This window comes from Phalacrocorax aristotelis, chromosome Z (assembly GCF_949628215.1).
Source record: "Phalacrocorax aristotelis chromosome Z, bGulAri2.1, whole genome shotgun sequence".
Lineage (NCBI taxonomy): Eukaryota > Metazoa > Chordata > Aves > Suliformes > Phalacrocoracidae > Phalacrocorax > Phalacrocorax aristotelis.
In genome coordinates, this window is record NC_134311.1 from 20,033,814 (window position 1) to 20,058,246 (window position 24,433).

The 24,433-nt window shown below is 38.3% G+C and overlaps 1 protein-coding gene across 4 annotated transcripts in view; it reads right to left on the reverse strand.

Moving 5' to 3' along the window:
- Nucleotides 1-24,433, reverse strand: part of APC (APC regulator of Wnt signaling pathway) — a 103,256-nt gene that overhangs the window by 38,602 nt on the left and 40,221 nt on the right. For all 4 annotated transcript variants that reach the window (XM_075079741.1, XM_075079742.1, XM_075079738.1 and 1 more), the window contains exons 3-6: nt 10,707-10,791; nt 9,549-9,750; nt 3,566-3,674; nt 1,811-1,924 (exon numbers count right to left, since the gene is read on the reverse strand). In XM_075079741.1, coding sequence (XP_074935842.1) covers nt 1,811-1,924; nt 3,566-3,674; nt 9,549-9,750; nt 10,707-10,791 — 510 coding nt within the window. The remainder of the gene's footprint in view (nt 1-1,810; nt 1,925-3,565; nt 3,675-9,548; nt 9,751-10,706; nt 10,792-24,433) is intronic.

Here is a 24,433-nt window from a genome sequence, read left to right on the forward strand (position 1 = left end):
GACTTATTTTTGTAACATTCACCGTAAAATACCCAGACTATCTTATCAAGCTGGTTATTTAACATCTCTGGAAATAAATAATAAATAATTCAAATTGTCGCTCTACTACTGTGAGGGATTAGTTTTTATAACCACAAGCAACTAATTATTCCATTTACAGGTTCTACACAATTACATTTTGAGTTATACTTCAAAATATGTGTAACATGATTTGCATACGGAATTGTACATCATAGGACCATTGAATCATTACGGCTGGAAAAGACCTCTAATATCATCAAGTTGAACCGTCAACGCAGCACCACCATGCCTCCTAAACCATGTCCCAAAGTGCCACGTCTACACATTTTTTGAACACCTCCAGGGATGGTGACTCCACCACCTCTCTGGGCAGCCTGGTCCAATGCCTGACTGACCACTCTTTCAGTAAAGGCATTTTTCCTAATATCCAATCTAAACCTCCCCTGATGCAGCTTGAAGCTGTTTCCTCTCATCCTATCACTAGTAACTTTGGAGAAGAGATCAACACCCGCCTCACTACTACCTCCTTTCAGGCAGTTGTAGAGAGCAATAAGGTCTCCCCTCAGCCTCTTCTTCTCCAGGCTAAACAACCCCAGTTCCCTCAACCTCTCCTCATAAGACCTGCTCTCCAGACCCTTTACCAGATTCGTTGCCCTTCTCTGGACACACTCCAGCACCTCAATGTCCTTCTTGTAATGAGGGGCCCAAAACTGACCACAATATTCAAGGTATGGCCTCACAAGTTTCGAGTACAGGGGCATGATCACTGCCCTGCTCCTGCTGGCCACACTATTCGTGATACAAGCCAGGATGCCATTGGCCTTCTTGGCCACCTGGGCACACTGCTGGCTCATGTTCAGACAGCTGTCAACCAGCACCCCTAGGTCCTTCTCCACTGGGCAGCTTTCCAGCCACTCTTCCCCAAGCCTGTAGTGTTGCATGGGTTTGTTGTGACCCAAGTGTGGGACCTGGCACTGAGCCTTGTTAAACCTCACACAGCTGACCTCAGCCCATTGATCCAGCTTGTTCGGATCCCTCTGCAGAGGCCTCCTACCCTCAAGCAGATCAACACTCCTGCCCAATTTGGTGTCACCTGCAAACTTACTGAGGGTGCACTCAGTCCCCTCATCCAGATCATAAAGATATTAAACAAGACTGGCCCCAACACTGAGCCCTGGTGAACACCACTCACGACCAGCTACCAACTGGATTTAGCTCCATTCACGAGACCTCTCTGGGCTTGGCCATCCAGTCAGGTTTTTTTACCAAGCTAAGAGTACACCTGTCTAAGCCATGAGCTGCCAACGCCCTCATCATTACTGCAAAAGAACTGGTGAGAGCAGAGAACTTCCAGATATGCATGTGAATTACGTTTCTCCTTAAGGAAACTTAACATCAGTGGCTGGATTTTATTTTAAATTTAAAAGCATGAAAAACCCAGCACGGCAGATGCAAAATAAAGCAGTTGCAAATATCTTTGTTAGAAGCTAAAATGGTAATAAAATGGTAATAAACTGTAAGCAAATTACAATAAAAAAGTATTTCCTTTTCAAGAAATTGTCTACATCTGCCTACTAAGAAGTCTCTTTTTAAGCAGGCAGAGGAGGGTGCTTTTTTCTGAGTAGTTATTTCCTATGTTCTGATTCCTATTTTTGTATTTGGAAGACTAACTAAATGCTCTAAGATATCACTGTGTTTACACACAGTTTAAAGATACAACTACCAATAGTTTAATAAAAATGCAGGAAAGCTTTTCCCATTCCTTCTAATAATGAAAGACAAACTATACCTGTGCTCGCTTCTCCATGTCCTGACAAGTACCTAGTTGTTCTTCCATTGCAGCTCTGATCTGCCTTGCCTCATACTCCAGCTGCCTTCTGGTCATATCTGTTTGCAAGGAGAACTGAAATTGAAGTACAGAAAAGGCATTTTAGTAAATAACATTTATGTAAACTATGTATTTCTCTGAACAAAAGCAGAACAGTTAATTTTCCACCGCAAACTTCATAAACAAACAAAACATAATAACAGACCCGTAAAATATGACTGCATTATTAAAAACAAGAGCACATAATATTGTTCAACCAACAGACTACCTGCAAGTTTTGTCAAATGGCTAAATGAAATATATAAACATGGAATCAGTATCATTCATTACAAACCTGGAATATCTGGCTACTAATGTATGTCAGCATACCAACAAAATAGTTACGCGTGTCATCTGAACCAGTGTTTTTAAAAATATTCAGAAGTATCAAACTACTGCACGGTGGTGATGGTATTCATACTACTGCTATCTACCCTATTTTTAACCATCCTGTGAAAAAAAGCACAAGTGTTCAATTAATGGACAACCCCACAGCTTAACGGAAGACATTCCTACCAATAGATTTTTCAAGGCAGGAGCAAAGCACTTCACTGGTTTTGGACAATTACTTAGTTTGCAAATAAATGAGTCTCCAAGAGCAGTCCAGTCCTCCCAGAAGACTTCACCAAGGTCAATTCAGAGAGTGAAAAAGAGACAATCATCTACAAATATGTAAATAGTATGTCATTCTGTTGTGGCAGGAGTGCATAGTAATCGATATTAATTACCATAAAAGAGATTTAGGTCAGATGTTAAGTAAGACATTCTAATCATAAGAAGTGCTAAGTTAACTGATTACCTATGAAACTGGGGAGACAATCTTAAAAGCTATGATAGAGTGACACAGATACAGCTGACAGTGCCTTTGGGAATGTGTTGCACTTCTTCAAGATCCTTTTCAGACCTTCTCCCCTTGCTTCTGGTGTTCTGATATGCTCAGCCATGCCTCAGTGTTACATTTGCTTAAGTCCAGCTGCTTCACCCCAGCCATGGAAGAGCTTCCGTTGTCTACTTCCATTTCCAGGAGGCTGACCAACTCCTGATCAGGCATCACTTTGTAAAGACGGGCAACTAGGTCTTCCCAACACTATGCATGTCAAGGAATGCACTGCAAATATATCCAAGCTGCTGTGATCTGACAACAGGGAAACCTGTATTATCTGGGACATTAGACATCTTCATTGTCCCAGATAATGGTGACTTGGCTATAAATAGTTTGGAGATGCCAAGGCAAAAGCTTACAGCAACAATACCTGCATAAGCTATAGCATCACTTTACTTGCTGTTATGAATTAAGAGCTCCTGTGTAAATTGTCTCTTAGGCTAATATTGCTCTCAAAACTAAAATAATCCGTTAAGTAACAGACTGCATAGAGAAAAGACCTTTGGAGAATAGAGTTAAAGATGTAGCGTACTGACATGTAATTCATTTGTCACAGTGACTTTTCAGAGCTCCCCTCTATCACTGACATTTATATTGGTAAGTGTGAATTTTAATGTGTAAAATTATATTTGAAAAAATGCATTATTTAGGCTAAGTTAGCTTTACAGAGTGAATAAAACATGTTTTAAATTAAAGTGATAGTAGAGAATGTCACCAAATTCATAAAATAAATACAGCATCTGAACAGAGATCATAGTGCCATATACATGACCAAGCATACTGAAGGTACTTACATTTTCAGTAAGAGGGAGACTATCAATTCTTTTAGTCAGGTTCTGAAGCTGGGCGTAATACCAGTCCTTTTCTTTCTCTTCCTTCTCAAGCTCCGCAAGCAAAAGAGATCTATTAAAAACAGAAGTCAGAAATGTCTTGCTATTAAGACCTCATTACCACATATAAGTAAAGAAATAGGCATTGATACTCCTGAAAAAAAGGTTAAATGAGCAACAAGGTTTGAAGCGGACACTAAGAAGATATCTGAGAAAGTGCGTGCAGCTCCCTAGCCCTGGCTGAACAACCTATCCACTCCTCTGTACTAAGCAAGTATTTGCTTCTTGCTTATCAGGTACACATCTATAGAAGAGGAAAATTCCTACATTTCTCCACAAAACCACTTTGAAATCTAAAGCTAAGAGGCATTTTGTGAAAGCAAAAACCAGTTTAGTCATGTGCTAACTTGTATCCTGCTTCTTTTAGACAACATGCTTTGTACAATGCATCAAACTACATATAAGAAAAGGCCTGTATGTTACAGGAGCATTTAAGTCCCTGAATCCATTTAATAAATTAAATTATCTCACGCACCTTTGTAGTGAGTTAGTCCTTACTAACTTTGTTGCCCATACCAACACTATGAGTAAAGCTCACAAAAATCAAGCTATGTCTATTAAAAATACTTTAGAGGAGTATTTTCCATCAAATGCTATAGACAGGATACATTTGCAGCTGTTTAAAACATTTTCAATGGGTATCATAAGCATATTGCATACCTGAGTAGTATGAGAGAAAGATAAGAATATTAATAAATGGAGACTACCAAGAAAAAAATCTATCAAATTTTACATACTATTTTATCAGTCCTTCATGAACTACATTTATATAGTTGCAAATTTTATCAACATAGTTATATAGTGTTCATTGGTACAACACTTTTCAAAATAGGTATTAAAAATTTCTGGCAAAATCTGGCTAGTAGTATACAGAAAAGCTACTGTTGTATTTTTGTGGGGTTTTGGTTGCCTTTTTTTTTTAAATACAAGTTTATTGTTTTCTTATAAATACTTTCTGTGAGCACTCTTCTTCCTTCTGACACTTTAATATTGCTCATTAACATTAATGGAAACACTAAAATCAACACTTAGCCAGAGGACAGAAAGCTGCATACAAGTTTGCTCAGTATTATTTCCCATGGTCTTTCTGAGCAAGAGCGATATGAACCTTTATAAAGCTGGCATTATGGATAATTACTCTAAGTCATTGAGGAACAAAACCACAGTAAACAACAAAAATACAAATTTCCCCTGACTACTTCGATAATGCATTCCAGTCATGATCTGAGATGAAGATAATCGAACTTCCACATGACAGAACTTCATGCAGAAGAAAGAATTTTAAAATGTGTATTTTAAAGGATCTGTTCAACTTTCTTCCTGCTTTAAAATGTTACAAACTAGTTTTGATGACTCAACATTTATAACCAATGCAAGTGACCTGACTTGCACTGTGTTCAAATGGAAAATCAAAAATTGACAGGATCTCTCACTAAAACTGCATGAGATTGAAAAACTACATACAACTAAGTGTTAAATGCTTTTTTTAAAACATGAACAGAATGGGGCAAATTTCCAGATTTGATTCAACAGTTATGTTGAAACAGAACTGTATTAAGAATGTAAAGACTACACATTAAGGCATTTACTGGGCAGCTTTTACATCAGACAGGTTTACAATCAAAAGTGGAAAGAAGCGGAAAGAAGTCAATGAACAACAATTACCATACCATTGCAGGTAACTGTAGCAGGATTACTGGAAGAGTAATTCTTCCGCCACAAGGATGGGGCTGGCAGGAATTGCTTAAGTCCTTTAGACAGGCTGAAGGAAAAGCTAATAGATGGTCTCGAGGAAAGCCTGTGAGGGAAATAGTTTTTTCAGCCTCCCACCTGCCCATCCTCTTAACACACGCCCCAGGCTCCTGACCTCTGCGTACGTAGGCATTCCGCATTTTTATCACCTTGGGTGCCCATGCACCAGCTATGTCCAGTTTGTGAAGTCAAATTTGCACAAGCATAATTAATGCAATTCCTATTAAAAGTATTTTTACCATATAAGCATTTGCAAATGTGGAAGGACTAATTCTGCCTCTGGATGTCAAAGAACTGGTAGTAGAAACCAGAGGGATTACTTTCAGCTAAGTGAACATGTGATTAAGTTCCTCTTGTAAAATGCAGGGTATTCAGTTTGTGAGACACTATGTCATTCAACCTGTTTTGACGTGCACAATGGATGCCAGAAGCAAGAATAGAACTTAGGAACCATCAGTGTTCCATAAACAACATAATGCATGCCCTGAGGGTGGCTCCTTTAATTTAACAGTGTCATTTCTACTTCTGGGTAATACTGTATTTGGGATTACTAGTTTGGTATCACTGCTCCATGAGAGTTCAGGTTTTAACAATGTCTTTGAGGTCTCTCAGCACAAAGCTTGAAGGGCTGGTACAACTATAGCAAGTTCCACTTCAATATCCTTGACAAAAAAGCTGCAAGTGTCTATAAATATGTCTGATAAGCTGCTCCCCATGCTTAACTTTAGTATCAGATACTATGCCAACCAGAAGTATAGCTCCTTCTCAGCCTTCTGGAACTTCTTGAGGTTAGGAGAGCACTTAAGGTTGAAGATCTGTTACTGATTTTGGGAGAAAACTGATGGAAAAATCCAGCACAGTTATTCCAACTTTTTATATTCCAAAATTATTTATATCAGGACTTCCACAGTGTCAGAGAAAATTCTTTTGTCTGTCATACAACTATCAAGTTCAGTGAGAACGCAGCAAGGCAAATTAAGCAAGCTTTCGGGACTTTACACTATTTTTATGGGTTAACAAAAAGTTTCCAATTTGAACTGCTTTTCTGAAGAGTGGGTATTTCAAGAGACTTCTCTAACGTGGTTTTTTGAAGCTCCCAACAATAGATGAAGCTAAATGAATGCAGAAAATCGGTCTCTTCTTTTGGAAATCTTTTCTGCATAATTATGGCAGTGTTATTCCCAGTTAAAAGGGAGATGGGAAACAAACTACAGGCTAGTCACGTTATGTAAATTACAATTGTAATTAATACTTTCAGTTCAATTGGTAGGTGATAAAATAAAATCTTGAAAATGAAACACAGCTGATAGATGCTGCGAAGACTTAGGCAAGTTGTACAGTTAGCCAAAGGGAGATAAGAGTAGGGGGAGAAAGAAGTCATGAGTCAGAGAAAATGCTCAAAATCAACATTAGGAAGAGTGGCATAAACCAGAAGGAATAAACAAGGCATACAAATATTTTCATAAAAAATTCATCATAAAATTGTAATTCTTAGTGGTAAATTACAGAATTTACAAAGGTGACATTATTAAATTTACTAAATTGCAAAAGGCAAAGCAACACAAAAAGTAACCTGCAGTGTACTCTGAAGAGTTTTGTTGTGGATACAGTGTGTTACCAGACACACTTGGAAAAAGCCACAGAGAGAGCAGGAGAAATTTAATGAATAGTGTATTCTAAATTGGTAACCTAAAAACACACACCCCACACTTTTTTCTTTTATTGACTTTGAAATTAGAGGAGAGCTAAGCAAATGAGAAACAGCCCGACAATTTCATCTTCATTCTGATAAGTGAATCAATCGATTAATTTTCTTCACCACAGAAGATCATTTTTAGCCAAGCTAAGTCATTCTTTTTTCAGTACAAACCAATTTTTACCAATTTCTTCTTGGTTTGTACTTGTTTGCATTAATAAACACCTAGTGAATTGGTTTATTAATAAACATCTCACAAATCTGCCAAGTTCACATACACTTAATACATGATTTGGTCCTTGCCCAAACACTGTTGCCCTTGAGCAGCATATATTGTGCCAGCATGTTAAGATACTGAGTGGAAATGATGCTCCCCTGCTGCAGGTTTCAAAAAAATGGTATTTTCTTCTAAATAATGTTAATATTTTGAGGCTTTCTGTTTAAGTGCTAAAAATATTTCTATTAGCAAATAACACATGTTCACATATACGTTTACGAAGCACAGAAACTTAGTAAGTATGCCAAACAAGTTCAGGCACAAAGCACAGGAAAATAAGGGGTTAATTTTCTTTCAGAAATTGTAGTGATTTCAGATGTGTGGTCCTACAACCCCATCCCAGGGTCTGATTCATTTGGCTACCCAGGGTCCACATCAATGCCCTACACATCCCCTGAAACAGCATAAAGAACAGGGCAGTTTGGTCTATCCATCGTTTCACTAGTAATGAAGCCAGATGTGATCTGGCCATACCTCTACAGACCATCTTCTCCACAGCAGATATCTTTACCCCATCACCTGTGACAGTAACACTGCCTCAGCTCACCTGAAATGAAAATATCCTTACCCCCTTTTTTTCAGTGTCATTTGGAAAAAGACCAGTTCACTGCCTAAGCTGTCTTTATCACAGAGAAAAATGTCCAAAGATCTATCACCTTAGTAATGTCCTCAGAGTGGAAAAGGATCACACATCATAAATCAGATGAGCTAACCACCTTCAAGAACTCCAGCTGCTATAAATACTTCCTGTTCCAAGTGCCCTGGAGTTAATTTGAATAATAACTGAAAGTCCTAACTACACTTAAAGATTTTAGTATCACATGCAGTAAAAACCAGCACTGGGAGAATACAAACAAGTACACTGTTTTGTCAAAACAGAAAATGGCAGACACATTAGATTCTTGAAGACTGGGATAAGCAAGTGGGAACAGATTCCCAAATCTCTAAATATTCTTATATAGTTCCACAGGAATCTAGGTTTTATGTGACAGAACAAATATCATTAGTGATACTGACTAGGAAAATACAAAAATAGAGTGGCTGCTAGGAGATGCACAGTATGGACCCAAGGGAAGTTACTTTCATTCTACTGACAGGACCAAAAGAAAGGGACCTAGACACCGTACCCTGGAGGAAAAGTGTACTCCTTTCCACTCTTGACTGCAAAAGTTTTACTGAACACCAGAAAGGCCCTTTAGTGGAGGAGTTTCTGGAGGGCTGCCCACAGATCACTTATTACGCACCAAACTTTTCTGACACGATTCCAAAGTGGATTTTTTTTTGCTCATTAACAACTACTAAGCATAAAAATACTGTGTTACTATTTATTTGGTTTTGCACCCACCAGCTTGACATCCTACCCATTAAGTAGCTGTCAGTGACCAAATCTTCAGGAAACCCTGCCTTACAGACAGGCCTCTAAACATCTGGGATTTCAGTCAGGTTCATTTTAAGATATCAAGATGTCTTCAGTGAAAACAGCTGCATGTCTCTTAGTTTGCATTTCCTTTGTAAGTGATTGATAAAGTGCTACAAATCTGTATTATGCCCTGAAAGTATGTTCATCCTATTAAATAGATACCACTATCTTCCAGGAACAGAAATGTCATTATTTTGTCAATACAAAATATCAGATGGAAACAACATCTTGACGATAGTGTATTTTTGTTTAGCTGACATTTTTGCTGAGAGCCGAATCATTAGATAAATGTCTGCTAATAGTAAATAACTGATCAACCAGCTACGGTAGTTATAACCATCTGAAGAAGACAGATTGCCCCATCACATATTTACAGCTTCACCACTTAGTGATAGTGGTGAGGAGATACAGAGGTGTTTGGGACACTCTATTCCCTCTCTCTAAATATATTTCAGATGCTAACAATCTGCTAATAAAAATAACCTTCATCCAATTAACAGTAACAATGACATGCATATATGAAGAAGCAGTAGAAACTGTATGAAGTGTTTTAAGATTTTTAAAATATTTTTGTGTGTGTGCATCTAAATATAATGTATATTCCTTGTTTCCTTACCTGTCAAGATAAATATACCAGCAATCAGAACCATATGCATGATAGTTAAATACTTGGTGTGTCAGTAAACTTTCATGTTAAAATTAGAAGTCAATCCATACTGGATGAATAAACAAAGAAATTTACCTCTCTTTTTCTAGTTCTTCTAAATAACCAGTGCTTTCTCTGCTTCCATTAATAAATCCTCTTCTTGGAAATGATCCCATGGGAACAGGACTGCCCTCTCCTGAACGGCTTGACACAGACCCTTCCCGGCTCCCATACGAACGCACAGACACTTTTGGCCTTAACTTCACTCCAGGGAAGTTGGTACTTTCCAAGTTCAGCTCTGGTAATAAAGAGCAAACAATTGCAGAGTTGAAGTTCAGCAGCATGATTCAAAAGATCATTTCTATCTTGATTTCTTATTTCCTGAACAAATCCAAGATTTTTTGACAGAAACATTTTGCATCGGAATCCACAGAAGAATATAACGTGAACAAAACCAACCTTAATGGTACACTTGGAGAATACTAGTCATCTGAGCAGATGGCCAGACTGCAATCCTGACAATCAGAAGAGTATTCCCACACAAGCATGCCTGCCTCTTTCCCAGAGGACTTAAGAAATGGGCAGAGTTTTGCATGTATGTCATATGAATTGTTCTTGTGGCCCACTTTCTAATAACCTCTTTCTCAGAGATTCTGCAGATGCTTCACTGTCACATAAACGATGACAACTCTGTTCACCACAGGGCCCTTAAACATAGATATCCTCTATGATACTTCTGCTTCAGTGGTAGGGATAATGGATGTATACAGAAGTCACTGGTCTGGGCTTGCTTTGCACACCCCATATAATGGGACAGTGCACATTCCAGCAGATGCTCTGGGGAAAGGGGCATCAATTTGCAGCATGACAGATACAATTCCAGTAATATGACACGGAGAGGGCAGGGCATGTGAACAAGTTTAGAAAACGGGTAAAACTAATACATCATTAATTTAAACCAACGTATTTTTTCTGAAGAACTCAATGACATGCAAGTTGTATCAAAAGTAACTAATATGAAGCCCTAGGGTAACAGCAGCAAAAGCAAAAAAGCAGCATAGGAATGGATTTTCTTTTTTTTTTTTTTTGAGAATATGCCTTAAAATGCTTAGCAAAAATAACAGTGACTGAGACTATGCCTAACCATCAAAGTCAACACTGGAAAGAAGATGCAGCTGAGTTAGAAAATTTTATCCCAAATAAAAAACAACGGAAAAAGAAAGGAATCTACTTAAAACATAATTCTAGATTTACCTTTAAGTCGTTCCAGTAAGTCAATTTGTCCAGAAGATGCCATTGCCTCATCTTCAATACTTCCTTGCAGCTGTTTCAGCACCTCCTGTAAGAAATTAAGCTTAAGAAATTAACAACAATAAACCACAAGGTAAATACATCTTATCCTGCCCTCAAGTGCACATTTACATAACAGCCACTGAGACTGATGTAAACTGTATTTCATGTGAGCAGTGATCAAATGTTACAACTTTAATTGCCGTCAAATATATTATACAGTATTTCCTCAAGCACTGTCACAATGTAAAGTATATACTGAATAACTCATCCTCTCTTAAATAAGACAATATATTGGACTACCAAAGTTCCTCTCAAAGCGAATACCGGTTATCTCAAATTCACAGATGGAGAAATGGAAGCACAGAGAAATTAGTTAAATTTTTCCATCTGTGTATCTAAAGTTAGTCTTGTAAAAATAAAATTTGGATAAGTAACCAGAACTTACAAAAGTATCTCAAATATCACATTTTTTTCAACCTCAAAGATATCAGAGCTCAAGTAATCCCCAGGAATTATTTTCTGCAGATCCTCAGCACCACTGTAAATCAGCAAGAACAGCCATGTTCTTCTTACTACTACTAGTGCTACCACCACCACACCTATGAAGAAAAGACTTCAGATGCCTTCATGGTGTCATATTATTTGGCTTATTACTACCACTACTGCCACCACCACCATGCCTACATGAAAGAGATTTGGGTCTCCTTCATGCAGCTGAAGCTTCAAAGCCAAGAATATTGCCATGTGCTATTGAAACTATGTATGACAAAATTATACAGCTGACAGAAAATAATTCTAATGCAAAAAAAGATTCACAGTAAACAATGACTACCACACTAAAAGGGGCCTGTAAGCCCCTGGGCCCCTAATGCTCAGTGGCCTAGAATCAGGTAGAAAATTAAATGCAAGTTAGTGAATGCCTTTTCTATACCATAAGGGTGGATACATCAATAGCAAAACTAAATTGAAAAGACTGGCCACAAGGCAAAATGCTCTTACTGGAATTTAAAATATAATTTTTCATACTGTGGCATAGGAAATATTTTTAGAAGCTGCAATAATCAGGAAATGAAAACAATTCTGAATAATGAAAGGTACTCCATAGTTTTCATACATAGACTCAACACTCAGACTTGTACTTCCGCTCAGGTCTGAAACATAATGAATTTCAGATAATTTTTAAAAATCTCCACATCACTGTTTTGCTCTTTTGAGAGCCTAGGAAACATTACTGTCAACATTAATGGTTCTTGCGACTGGTACAGAAGGTACCTGTTAAATGCATCTTGCACTTTCCAAAGGAAACAAAACAGCATCTACAAGAAATCAAGATATTCTTTAAACAGACAAACTACTGAGATTTTCTGCATTCAGAGTGTTGTTCCTTGTACAAAAAAAAAAAAAAAAAAAGAAAAAAGTAACAGGATTTTGAAAAAGGATTTTGAGTAAAGAATTACACAGGGTTCTGGGGGAATAATCTGCAAGCACTAGACTCAGAGCAAAGGATAGCAGCACAGTCACTGCAGCCACCCACCCTATAATTAGATGCTGGTACTCAAGGAAGAGGAATTCTGGAGTACAGACACACTAATCATGTTTACGCTGTTTTGTGGAAATAATTCTGCAGGTGGAGTTGAGGCCAAATCTCCCAACTGACATGCTGCTCAAGTAATGGAGTCAAGACATGTGTCTGTGTGTCTGCATTTGCATTTTAGTTTGGATCAGTCCGACACCAGACTCCCGTCTACCCCACCAGATCTACTTCAGTTCACACTGCAGGGCGATCTCGGAGTGTGAACCAAATTCCCTTCTGATCAAACCAAGCCAGCAGTTACACTCAAGACTGCTAATGGGCATTCACTCCACGGGACCAGGCTGGTGCTAATCCAAAACCAGAATCCCCTGAAATCTATATGCGCACTGGATCCTCAATTAATCTACATATCTGCTCTTACTGCACTACCTGTTAACGCCAGCACAGCCTTTAGGATCAAGTCTGGTGTGATAAAATCACTACTCTTGGAAAGACGTCTCCAACTGTGCTTGTGCTTTTACATTCAAGGGCATCCTCATTAGCCATATGGCCCAGCCATCTCTATACATAACATCTGCCTTGTCAGCAAAGTCAAACAAGTAATCTAGTGTTTTTCAAAGAAGGACTCCTACATTATCTGGCAGACAATATTTGCAGACAGCGGTCTTAGCTTAAAAGCTTAAAAGGGCAATGTGGATATGTGGAGTGGTCTTGGGGGTTTTGCAGGCTTCTGAAAGACCTGTCAACTCAGATAAATTTAGAAACAACTAATGAATCCCTTTCCTCTAAGAACAGTCTTGGTGCAGGAGAAAAAAATGAACCCAAACTTCCAACCCCTCCTCCCTTTCCCTTCTTAGAAGCTTCTTTCTCACCTCTCTGCATGGCTGCTCTGCTATTCCAGAAATCGTACGTTCAAGCTACCTCCCTACATAACGAGTCCTCCTGCTTCAAGAGCCAATACGAACAGCTAAGTGGAAATACTTTTACCCTTTCCTGTGCTACCAAATTACACAACTGAGGTGTTCAGGCAGCTAGGGACTGCTCCTTCTGAATACTAGCAACAGTTAAACATTAGCATACTGGATCACCTTTCTCAGTTTTCTCTGCTACAATTCATTATTTTGGTTGCAACTTTCAGATTTTAAATTATCCCAATTTCTTCAAAAGCACATGCATTTTTTCAAGTTAGTAAGTAAAGAGTTCCTTTCCATGTTTTTCTAAATTTCTTTCCCTTAGCAATTCTTCCCATTGTTAAGATAACAATGCCATTGTGGGGCTGTGACATCGATTTCAAACTCGGTCACTGCACATTTTCAAATCTAAGCTGACAAAGCAGACAAAAAATAGGGAGGCACAGCCCCTTGGCCAGGTACTGGTGGAAAATGAGGCAGCGTGCTAAAATGATGAATTGGGGATTTACATCTTTACTTGGAAGAAGGAACCGAGATGTTTTCTGCAATAACCCATTTGGAGGAAACATGGCAAGCTATCTATTACTGTGATAATGTGAATTTTTATTTACTCATGTATTGCAAGTCCAGGACTCAACATTAATGCTGTTTCATACAGTTCTCCCATTTTTTTCCCCAAGATTAATACAGAGCTTTGAAATACTGTTTTTCCACAATATCTTTGTATTACTTTTGAAGTCATGTTTGTCATGGTTTAGCCCCAGCCAGCAACCAAGCACCACACAGCCGCTCACTCACTGCCCCCCCTCCTGTGGATGTGGGAGAGAATCGGAAGAGCAAAAGCAAGAAAACTCGTGGGTTGAGATAAGAACAGATTAATAATTGAATAGTAATAGTAATAATGGTAATGATAATAATTAATAATAACAATGATGATGATGATATAATAAAAAGGAAAATAACAAGAGAGAGAAATGAAGCCTGGAAAAAAGAGAAAAAACACCCACAAGTGATGCAACCGCTCACCACCCACCAACGAACAGTGCTGGTCCCCGAGCCACGATGATTGCATCCCTTGGCCAGCTCCCGCCAGTTAATATACTGGGCATGACATCACATGATATAGAATATCCCTTTGGTCAGTTTGGATCAGCTCTCTTGGCTGTGCCCCCTCCCGTCCCGGCTTCTTGTGCACCCGGCAGAGCATGGGAAGCTGGAAAAGCCCTTGACTAGTACAAGCACTACCCAGCAACAACTAAAACATTGGTGTGTTATCTACATTATTTTCATACTAAGTCCAAAGCACAGCACTATGCCAGCTGCAGTGAAGAAAAATTAACTCTATCCCAGCTAAAACCATGACAATAGTGTGAAATCTTCTCCACAAATAAACCTGAATCAATTTAACTAAAGTTAAATTAATATTCTGTTTAGTCATGCAAGTTTGAATAAATATTAGTAGTGGTTTATAGCATTGTTCTAAGCAAATTCTTTACTGACTTAGTAGTGTCTTACTGGTAAAATACACAAACGTAAGTTTATCAATAAGGAAGGTTGCAAAAGTTTTTTCTGGTTCTTTTAAAAAATGTAAGTGAAATTATTTTAATTGTCACTTAAATATAACCTAGTTTGTCTTGTCTTACTGGATAAGTACAAAAGAGTGCTTTTGGAAATGGAGCTGTCCCTATGACTCATCATCATTTAAAAAGGTTTCTTGTCTTCACAGTCTCTGGACTGTGAAGTACAGAAACAAAGTCAATTTTTTTTTGTTTGGACTCTATGAATACAGTCCTGACCTTACAACTACTTTATGGATAATTAAATAAAAAAGATCAGACCTGTCAGCAAGTAACTGGAAAACTACTGAAACGAAAAGCATCTTAACTAACAGTACATGCACCCAGCTAAGTGGTAAAGGTTGTAAATAGAATTGCTTAAGGGCTGTGAATTTACTCAAGCTGCTAACAAAAAATGGAACCACAGAGGAACAACACTAACAATGCCAGATTTCAAATCCCAATGAGTTAAAAGTATATTCAGTTTTTGAAGACTGTAAGTATAAATATTAATAGTCATATTTAGAAATGTTTCAAAAGATGGTATCTGTAAAAAGACATTCTGGTTTAGACATATAACTCTCCTTTGGCAGGAAAAGGAGCAGTGATAGCACTTCAGACATACTTCATCTCCTGTAAACACTTAATTGCTTGCTCCCGTCCCCCTTAAACAGAAAGAGCTTTATTACTTGTCTTTGCTTTTCTAAGTCTTTTGTGTTTTCAGTGAATGCCACAATGAATGAAAATCATAATGAAAATTAAATATATGAAATTGCTGGCATCAGTATGCCAGATATACTCACAGGCCAGTATCAGCTGGAACAGTGAGCCAATAAGATGCTTTGAAATTTGCTGGATCTTTTAAAGGTAAGCATGAGTCCACATTTAAAAAGACTTCCAACAAAAGCTATTAACCAATATTTAGTAAGACACTCTTCATACCTGTTCCTCCATTTTAGCTAGTAACTATACTTGGGCCTGTGCAAAGAGACATTCCTACCATCTACATATATATATATGTACACACATAGACATAACTGTGCTTCTTTCAATGTTTGTAAACAAACCCCAGATTGAGTTATCCTTCAGTTTAGGTTTTTTAGATTATGCTTACCTTGGTTACCACTATATTTACAACCTTTGAGTATAAAAACAGGTTTAAACACACAAATATAGAAAGTGTTTACAATTTCAGACAGTAATTGAACACCTATCTTAGCACCATATAGGATGGGACTAATCCACACTGAATGACTCAAAACTATTACTTTTAAACAACCAGCAGTATTTTCAAATGAGAATACTCCTGACAGCATTTGTACTGATGTTTTTAACCCAGTATGCTGAAAACGTAATGTACAATTACGCTCTAAACTGAATGTTATTTTTAAAGTTCAACACAGTGTTGCACATTGTTTCAATATATTATGCATTTATAGACAGCATAAAGTTAAGTTCAAGGTCTTGCACAACCCCTCGTATGAACTTGACAGTGCCTTAAAACAACCACACATAGTTCAACACACAGAGGCTAAGTATGATCTATGGAAGAGGCATTTTACTCCTATGCATTTTGGCAAGTTACACCACTACTTAATCAAGGGTGGGAGCCCTTCTAATTGCCTGAAGGGCCAAGCAATCCCCCTGCTTGCTCAACCCTACAGCAAGGTCCAAATGGTAACAGCAATCATGACAGCACTGCTGACTGAACTAAAATACCGGAGCAACTCAACTTTTAAACCTGTAGAAAGAGGAAAGCATTTCTAATGTGAAATGATGTTGTTCATTTTAATTTCAAACAATGTCTTTTTCTAGAAGAAAAATATTCACTTGGTGCCACCATGCTCAAGAGCTGTCGCTTGCTGTAACCACATACTGAAGGCTAAGTTTTTAGTGCAAGTCCACTGTCAGATCAACTAACATCTGATTTTACGCTCAGAAAGAATGCTGTTGAAGTAATGTCAGTAATTATATATATATAACCAGCCCAATTTCACCTAAATTCTTTTAAAAATTATAATTTCCAACCAACATGGGTTATGGTAGAATCTTTAAAATTGCAAAGATAATACTACAAATAATACTTATTGTGAAATAATACCAACAAACTTAAAAAGACACAAATCAAACACATTATAATGCCACTGATCCTTCTTTACTGCTTAAATAAATTCACTGATATTTTAAATGTCTGTGTTTTGTAAGATGCTAAAAGATTTTTGTATCTGCATTTTAGTTAACATGAACTTAAAGTTATTGGCAGATATCTAAATGTATTAGTTGTACAGTCACTAAAGAGAAATATTTCCCAGAATTCATCATTTGGTTCAATTTGTAAAAATCAGTTCAGTTTATGGAAATTTCTTCCGCTTACACATTAGAATTTATCAAATGATCAATACACATTAGTATTTTCAGAATTATTTTTAGCACTATTTTTAGAGGGTCTATCCATTGCTCTATCCCTTGCATATCTACTGTACTACCAGTATTCTTCTGCCCCATGTCACAATCCTGATGTGACAGTCTTTATTTGTCTTAAGACTCACAGACATCACCTCTTCTCTCCTGAAAAGCATGGGTGCATGGGGTACCACAAAAACATTCTGCATGTGCAAAATCCAACTGAGGGTAAGAGAACTAATCTGAGAAGCTGAAAGCTCGTATTAGAAAAAAACATGTTTTCTGTGCTAACCATAATTACAATTCTCCCTTGAAAGACTTAAAAAGTTCAAGCACTTACGTGTTCGAAAAGTATTGAAATTAAATGGAAACCAAGCATATACTGGAAAGAAAATACTGGATGAATTCACACAGCACAAGTTATAGAAGCTCAGAATTTAGCACCTATTACACAAATATTTATACAGGAAAGGAATGTTACTGCTTAATCAATGGCTTTTCTCCCTACTTGTTCATCAAACAATGCATTTGTTAAAAAACATTGAAAAACAGCATTTTCATGAGTCAAAAGTAAAATCTTTAGAAATGTAGCCTCAAAAGAAGCATTGTCAATGTCAATGGAAGACTACTGGGCAGCAAAAAGATAGTAGCTAGTACTCTGCCAAATTGCCCTTAAGAATTCTCCAGATGAACAGCCTTTGTGTATAAGACTATACACAGCTCATTTCACTCTCAAACTAGACTAGCTAGCTATTACCATGCATTAGGAGGTTGTTCATACAGGCAGTTAAATAAAGCAAATACGAGGAAAAAAGCAGAAATCTGGTATGGCTACTCAAAGAACAAAACAAGGTGTCACCACGTTCCATCCATTTTTAACACACCTGTTGTACAGAATGGGATGAATTAAAAAGCTAAAATAGGCTTTCACCAAGAGCAGGGGGTATATGTTTATCTGCTCTACAAATGCTTATATGGCCAATCATTTGGAAGAGGACCTGACTTTCAAAGTGTCAGATCCTGTGTTACTATTATATTTTCAAAGTTCTCCCTTATAAAATAGGTACAACCCGAAATTTCTACAGCTAGCTGATTCATTACTGAGCACAACAGTTAGCTTGTAGTGAATTTTTAAAATCTGTATTATTTCAGAATACAAAACATAATTCAGTTGCACTAAAAGCAAAATATAAATTAATATTGAATCAAAATGTTTTGGTAGGTTGTACTGAACGTAACTGGGTTTTGAGCACACTCTGTCCAGGATGCCATAGTGATATGAGAGATCTGTATCTCACAGTTCTTACTGAATTCTCTCTTACTAGCTCAGCTGTCTACAGACGGTGATTCTGACAGTGACTACAATCATGCAATTTCCATGACGTATGCAACCCACTCATAGTGAGACCACAACTCATTCAAAGAGACATGGTTTGGCTAAGAAGTTCAGCTGAAAGAAGATAACAGAGTTTTAGTACTGTAAAAAAAAAGTATTTTTAGTAAAATGTATTTTCTGGAAAAAAAAGGTTCAATTTTTTCCTTGCATTTCTGTCAGGAAGTAACTTTCAAGAGAAATACCTGACTCTCTACAGATGATTATATGCATGAAAATCTGTGTTTAAATAATTCATTTGCAGAGGTAAATTAGAAAATAATACTATTTATAGAAGGGTATATTTTCATCCTTACTGTGAGCATTGAGCATGCTAACTTTGGAAGGTTTTTTGTACCATAGGTAAAGTTGTATCATAGGGTGTACAAACCAGCTGACAAAACCAGGGTGGCATCGCCTACCTTAGAGCTGGAATTTCCTTAATGTTTGAACGTGCAAACCCAAATAAAATGCATTTTAACCTTTTTTTTTTTTTTTGGTAGTATTTTTTTCATCTAAAGAAGCAAAAAGTGAAAATGTACTCTACTGTGTAAATTACTACTTTTTTGTAGTTTGGTTCAATCACAACGTTTGTTAGTGCTACAAGCAAAGAACAGATACACTGAACAGATTCACTGCAACATCCTCACCATTGAAAACTGATACAAAGAAGAATTTCACAGAAATTTCTTTAATTTACACTTTCAAGTCATTGATTCCCTCCCACGGCTTCCTTCTCAAAAGCAGGAAACTTATTACACAAACTCCTCATTTGCTACTGCACCTTGAGCTGGTCTTCAAAACAATCCTAGTTCCTTCTGCAATTCCCTTTATTGTCTGCTGTAATTTATGTTCCTGCTTAAGGCTCCCCTAAAGCTGGGCCACAACAAAATTCAGTGAAGTATCAAAGAAATCCAAACAAAGCCTCTACTATGTACCAGACAGAGTATGTATCAAAACAAGCTTTAAAAAAAATGGAAGTCTAGAGAATAAAAACGAGCTCTGTTAAGTCCACAGAGTGCACAATACCATACAAATAACTCCTAAAAGCCAGGAGTACAAAGTGTAAAAAAAAAAAATCCTTAACTTCGGCCACATCAGCCAGAATGCTGAAAAATCAGTCAGACAAAGTGAAGTTGACTCATTAGAGCTGGCTAGAAGATGCATGGAAACAATGCCAGGACAAGGGCAGATTCAACACAGGCACTACTTTCTGAGGTACGCTACTTGCATGGCAATGAGCAGATGAAGAGCATGCTGGAAGGTTCTCATCAGTTGGTGACACACAGGCTAATTATGGAGGGAAAATTTATCTTCAGCTGCTGCTAGTAGCAAGCAAAAAAAAAAAAGTTTCTTTCACCTCCATCTGTATCCAGGTAAACAGGATTCTTCTCCAAAAAGCTGTAAACCAGGTGAGCCAGAACTAGGATGATGTGGAAAAAACAAATGCCAGAACCAAAGGATACAGTAAAAAATGGTAGTGTGTCCACAACCTCATACCAGCATAGTATTGACATCACAGGATGACCATGATGCTTTGTAGCTGCCTAATAAATGGTAAGGAAACTACACGATCATATTGGCAACTTAAATTACTCGAATTCTCTGGACGTTCATACAATAATCTCACAATTCTGGTTTCCTAAAAATCAAATCAAAACAAAAAACCAAAACCACCAAAAGCAAAACCCACCACTCAAAACCTACCACTTTTTAATGTGAAGAAGTTATGCTAGTGCCACCTCATATAGAATTTTTGATGGTAAATTACCGAACATTTTAGTCCCAAATGATGTAAGTACAAATTTACACCAAAAATGCTTTCCTGAAATTATTTACCCAAGCGTTCTTCAGAAACATAAAACCTAAAGCACTGGCGACAATGCTGTTTTTCAGGTGGCCAGAGCTTTGTGGTGGATCTCCTTAGACCTTCTCATTAACACTTCTGTTGAGCTCCCAAAGAGACTGAGAAGTTTTTAAACAGAAAAAAAAAAAGTTAAACTATAAACCAGGGTAATTAGCTCACCTTTTAATTAAAAATATTAACCATTTGAATGAAAAAAAGAAAGTTACTTGAAGAGATGCTTCAGTTGCTATTCTTGAGTCTTAGTACACCCCCCGCACTGCCTGCTCTACCCTTGCAGGGCAGATGTGAACTGCAGAGCGCCACCTGGTCCATCACTGGCCTGGCAGAGGTCTCCATCTCCTACTCTACCACAGGCTCTCCAGATTTCTTCTTCAGCCATAGGATCCCAGGATGCTGCTGCCGCCACCTCCCCTCCTTCACCCCCCTCCAAATCAACCCCCCTCACCCCTGACCTTACAATGCTTTGAAGCTCTAGAAGGGAGAGAAATTCCTCCTCATCCTCCTCCCTGCTTCTTAAGGGAGCTAAACCCAGCTGCAAAAAAAAAAACCAAAAACCACCAACAAAACAGAAAGAAAAGCAAATGCTGCCCTTCACACTGAGACAGACCACCAACATCCCACCTCCAACAGCAGGAATCTACTGAGAATACATGAACAAAACAAAACCTACTGTTCATTTTTCTTGTACGTGTCCCCCCCCAGTTCCAGCTGGCCTTGACTTGCAGACTTCCTGAAACCATGCCTCTAGTGGTACTACCTCCTGATCAGTTCTTCCAGCATACAAATGCTCCCACAGCAGAGACTTACGATGAGAAACAAACCTTGCTGTGTTTGTTTTCTGCTTGTTATCTGATAATGTCATTTGATGTCCCTTAGATCTAGTACTGAGGGAAACTAATAATTCCCTGTTAACTTTCTGCACGCTATTTATGATCTTCTAGAGCTCAGCCACCTTCTCCCTATCTTCTCCCCCTCAAAGGTCCCATTCCATTCAATCATGTCACTTAAGGAAGCTTTTCATAATTCTTCTAATTACCTATACTAATTCTACTAGATCCCTCCTGAGGAGTTTCATCAGAGCAGGACATACTACTCAACTTCTGGATGCACGATGTGTCCATCCTGGCATAATTACAACTTTCTTGTTTTGCTATCTACACCCAGTAATTCCCAATATCAGACCAATTTTTTTTATCCAAACTAAGCACTAACAAGACAACTTATGAAAAAACCCTGACATTGTGAGATATTTACAGTATCTCTAAGACCTCTTTCTATGTTGTTGCCATAGTAATTCAGTACCCCTAATTACGTATATAAAGTTAAGGCTGTTTTCCATCATGACTGTTCTATGATTTGGAGTGCTGAATTTTATTTGCTGTGTATTCAGTTCAGTCACACAATACCGCAAGATTCTTCTGCAGCTCTTCACATTCCATATTCAGTTTTACCACACTGAAAATCATCAGTGAAGCATTTTAATCTCTTTTTTTCCCAGATAACTTATGAATATGATGAAAAAATGCAGGTCACAGCAGAAACCTCACTAGGACACTACTGGTAAAACAAAACGATGCGAACCCTGACTGTTTATTCTGCTTTTCATTTTCTACCTTTAAGTTGGCTAGTAGTCAAAGAACCTTCCTAAATCAACCTAGGTTCTCCAGAAGTCTTTGATGAGGCACATTACTAAACTCATTTTAGAAATCCAAGCAGACCCATCAGTGCCAATATTGCTTACCTCCTACTCAATGATTCCTTCAGAGAACTCGTATTTGTGAGCGGCACTTCTCCCTAAGAAAGAAATGTTAACACTTCATGCACTAGTAGTCTGTTCTCTACTGTGATTTCTTACATGTCCATTACAAACTCAAGCTTGAAGGTCTGTAGATCAACAGTTTTTCCTGAACTTTTCTTATTTCTTAAAAAGTGGCACCACACCTGCCACCTTCCATAACTTGCACGCTGAGGCCATTTTAAACACAGAATACAGACCTTGATCTTTGAAAATTCCAAATGGTTGTTATAACCAGAAGGATTTAAATATGTAAAGGATCTTGCATGAAAACTACATACATACACACAAATTTGGTAAGCAATGCAGATGTCTGTCTGGAGGAAGAAAAAAATTACTGAACTTTCTTCCGTTTGAATTCTACAGTTTTACAAGGTATCACTACATTTAACAGACAACAAAGGAAGATACATAAGGAAGCAAGTGGAAGCATGCTGGCTAAGAATCTCAGGGGGCTACAGGGTACCTAACTTCACAGAATCACGGGTTGGAAGGGACCTCAGGGACCATCTAGTCCAACCTTTCTGGGAAGAGCACAGCCTAGACAAGATGGCCCAGCACCCTGTCCAGATGACTCTTAAAGGTGTCCAACGTGGACAAGTCAACCACTTCCCTGGGAAGATTATTCCAATGGTTGACTGTCCTCACTGTGAAAAATTTCCCTCTGGTGTCCAATTGGAATCTCCCCAAGAGCAACTTGTGTCCATTCCCCCTTGTCCTCTCCACGGGACTCTGTGTAAAAAGGGAGTCTCCACCTTCTTTGTAGCTACCCCTTAAGTACTGGTACACAGTGATGAGATCCCCTCTGAGCCTCCTTTTCTCAAGGCGGAACAAACCCAGCTCTCCCAGCCTATCCTCATATGGCAGCCTTCCCAGTCCTTTGATCATCTTGGTGGCCGTTCTCTGGACCCCTTCCAGCCTGTCCACATCTTTTTTGTATAGAGGGGACCAGAACTGTGCACAGGACTCCAGGTGTGGCCTGACAAACGCTGAGTAGAGCGGGATGATGACTTCTTTCTCTCTGCTGGTGATGCCCTTTTTGATGCAACCCAGCACCCTGTTGGCCTTCTTGGCCGCAGCAGCACACTGTTAGCTCATGTTGAGCTTTCTGTCCACCAGGACCCCCAGGTCCCTTTCCACAGAGCTGCTCTCCAGCCAGGTGGATCCCAGTCTGTGCTGCACTCCTGGATTGTGTTTTCCCAGGTGCATGACCTTACACTTGTCCTTGTTGAACTTCATAAGGTTCTTGGTGGCCCACTCCTCCAGCTTATCCAGATCTCTCTGCAGAGCAGCTCTCCCTTCTGGAGGGTCTACTTCCCCACTCAACTTGGTGTCATCAACTTACAGAAGATCTCTCTTCAGCAGTAAGGCTGAATAAATTTGAGATAGGGCCACTGAGATGTTCTCTGCCTAGCAGGGGTATTTCCCTACACTCCATATGGGCAATTACTGTGGAGATATCACATTAGTTATGGTTCATGAAGCAACTACAATCCATTGTGTTGTATCTGACTTGACCTCTTAGCAGAAATAACAATATACCACACACCTCAGATTACCTGGAAATCAGATTTCCAGTGACAGTTCTGGAAATGATGCTAATACTGTTACGTGTAACATGATCCGCAAAGAAATGCCTATGGTACTAAATTCAAGATTCAAATACAAACATCCCAAGTTATACCACAGCTTGCTTCCTATGTGTAGCCTATTCACTAATAGCAATTCCAGATCAAATATATCTGTTTTAACATAAGCATTTCTCTTCTGTGTACTGAATGCTTAGCTTTCATAGCTTAACATAATGTCTCAATTTTTTTTTAATTTCTGTATGCCTTGGTGAAACATTTTACTATTTGTGATGCCAACCAAAAAATGGAGAAATGGAAGAGGCAAGATGAAGCTAAAAATACTCTCCCGTTGGAAAGAGATGGAAGAGTCCTGTTATCTGATACAGTAAGCATCCCCAACGAAATGTGTAATTTCTGGACTTTAGAAGAAAAACCATTGTTAGATTTCTGAAGATGGGACTGCAAACATGGCTATCCATTAGACGTATTTATCTACTATCTGCTTGAGGAACCTCATATACAGACACGTACGCACTACACGTGTATACAGCACATGGCAAAATTGTTAAGCTGTATGTATCAGAGGTCTATGTGAACACGTCTGGCTTCAAATTCTAATTTACAAGCCCATGGCTTAACATGATACATTGAACTAAAAATTATTGTGCCCACTCCAAAA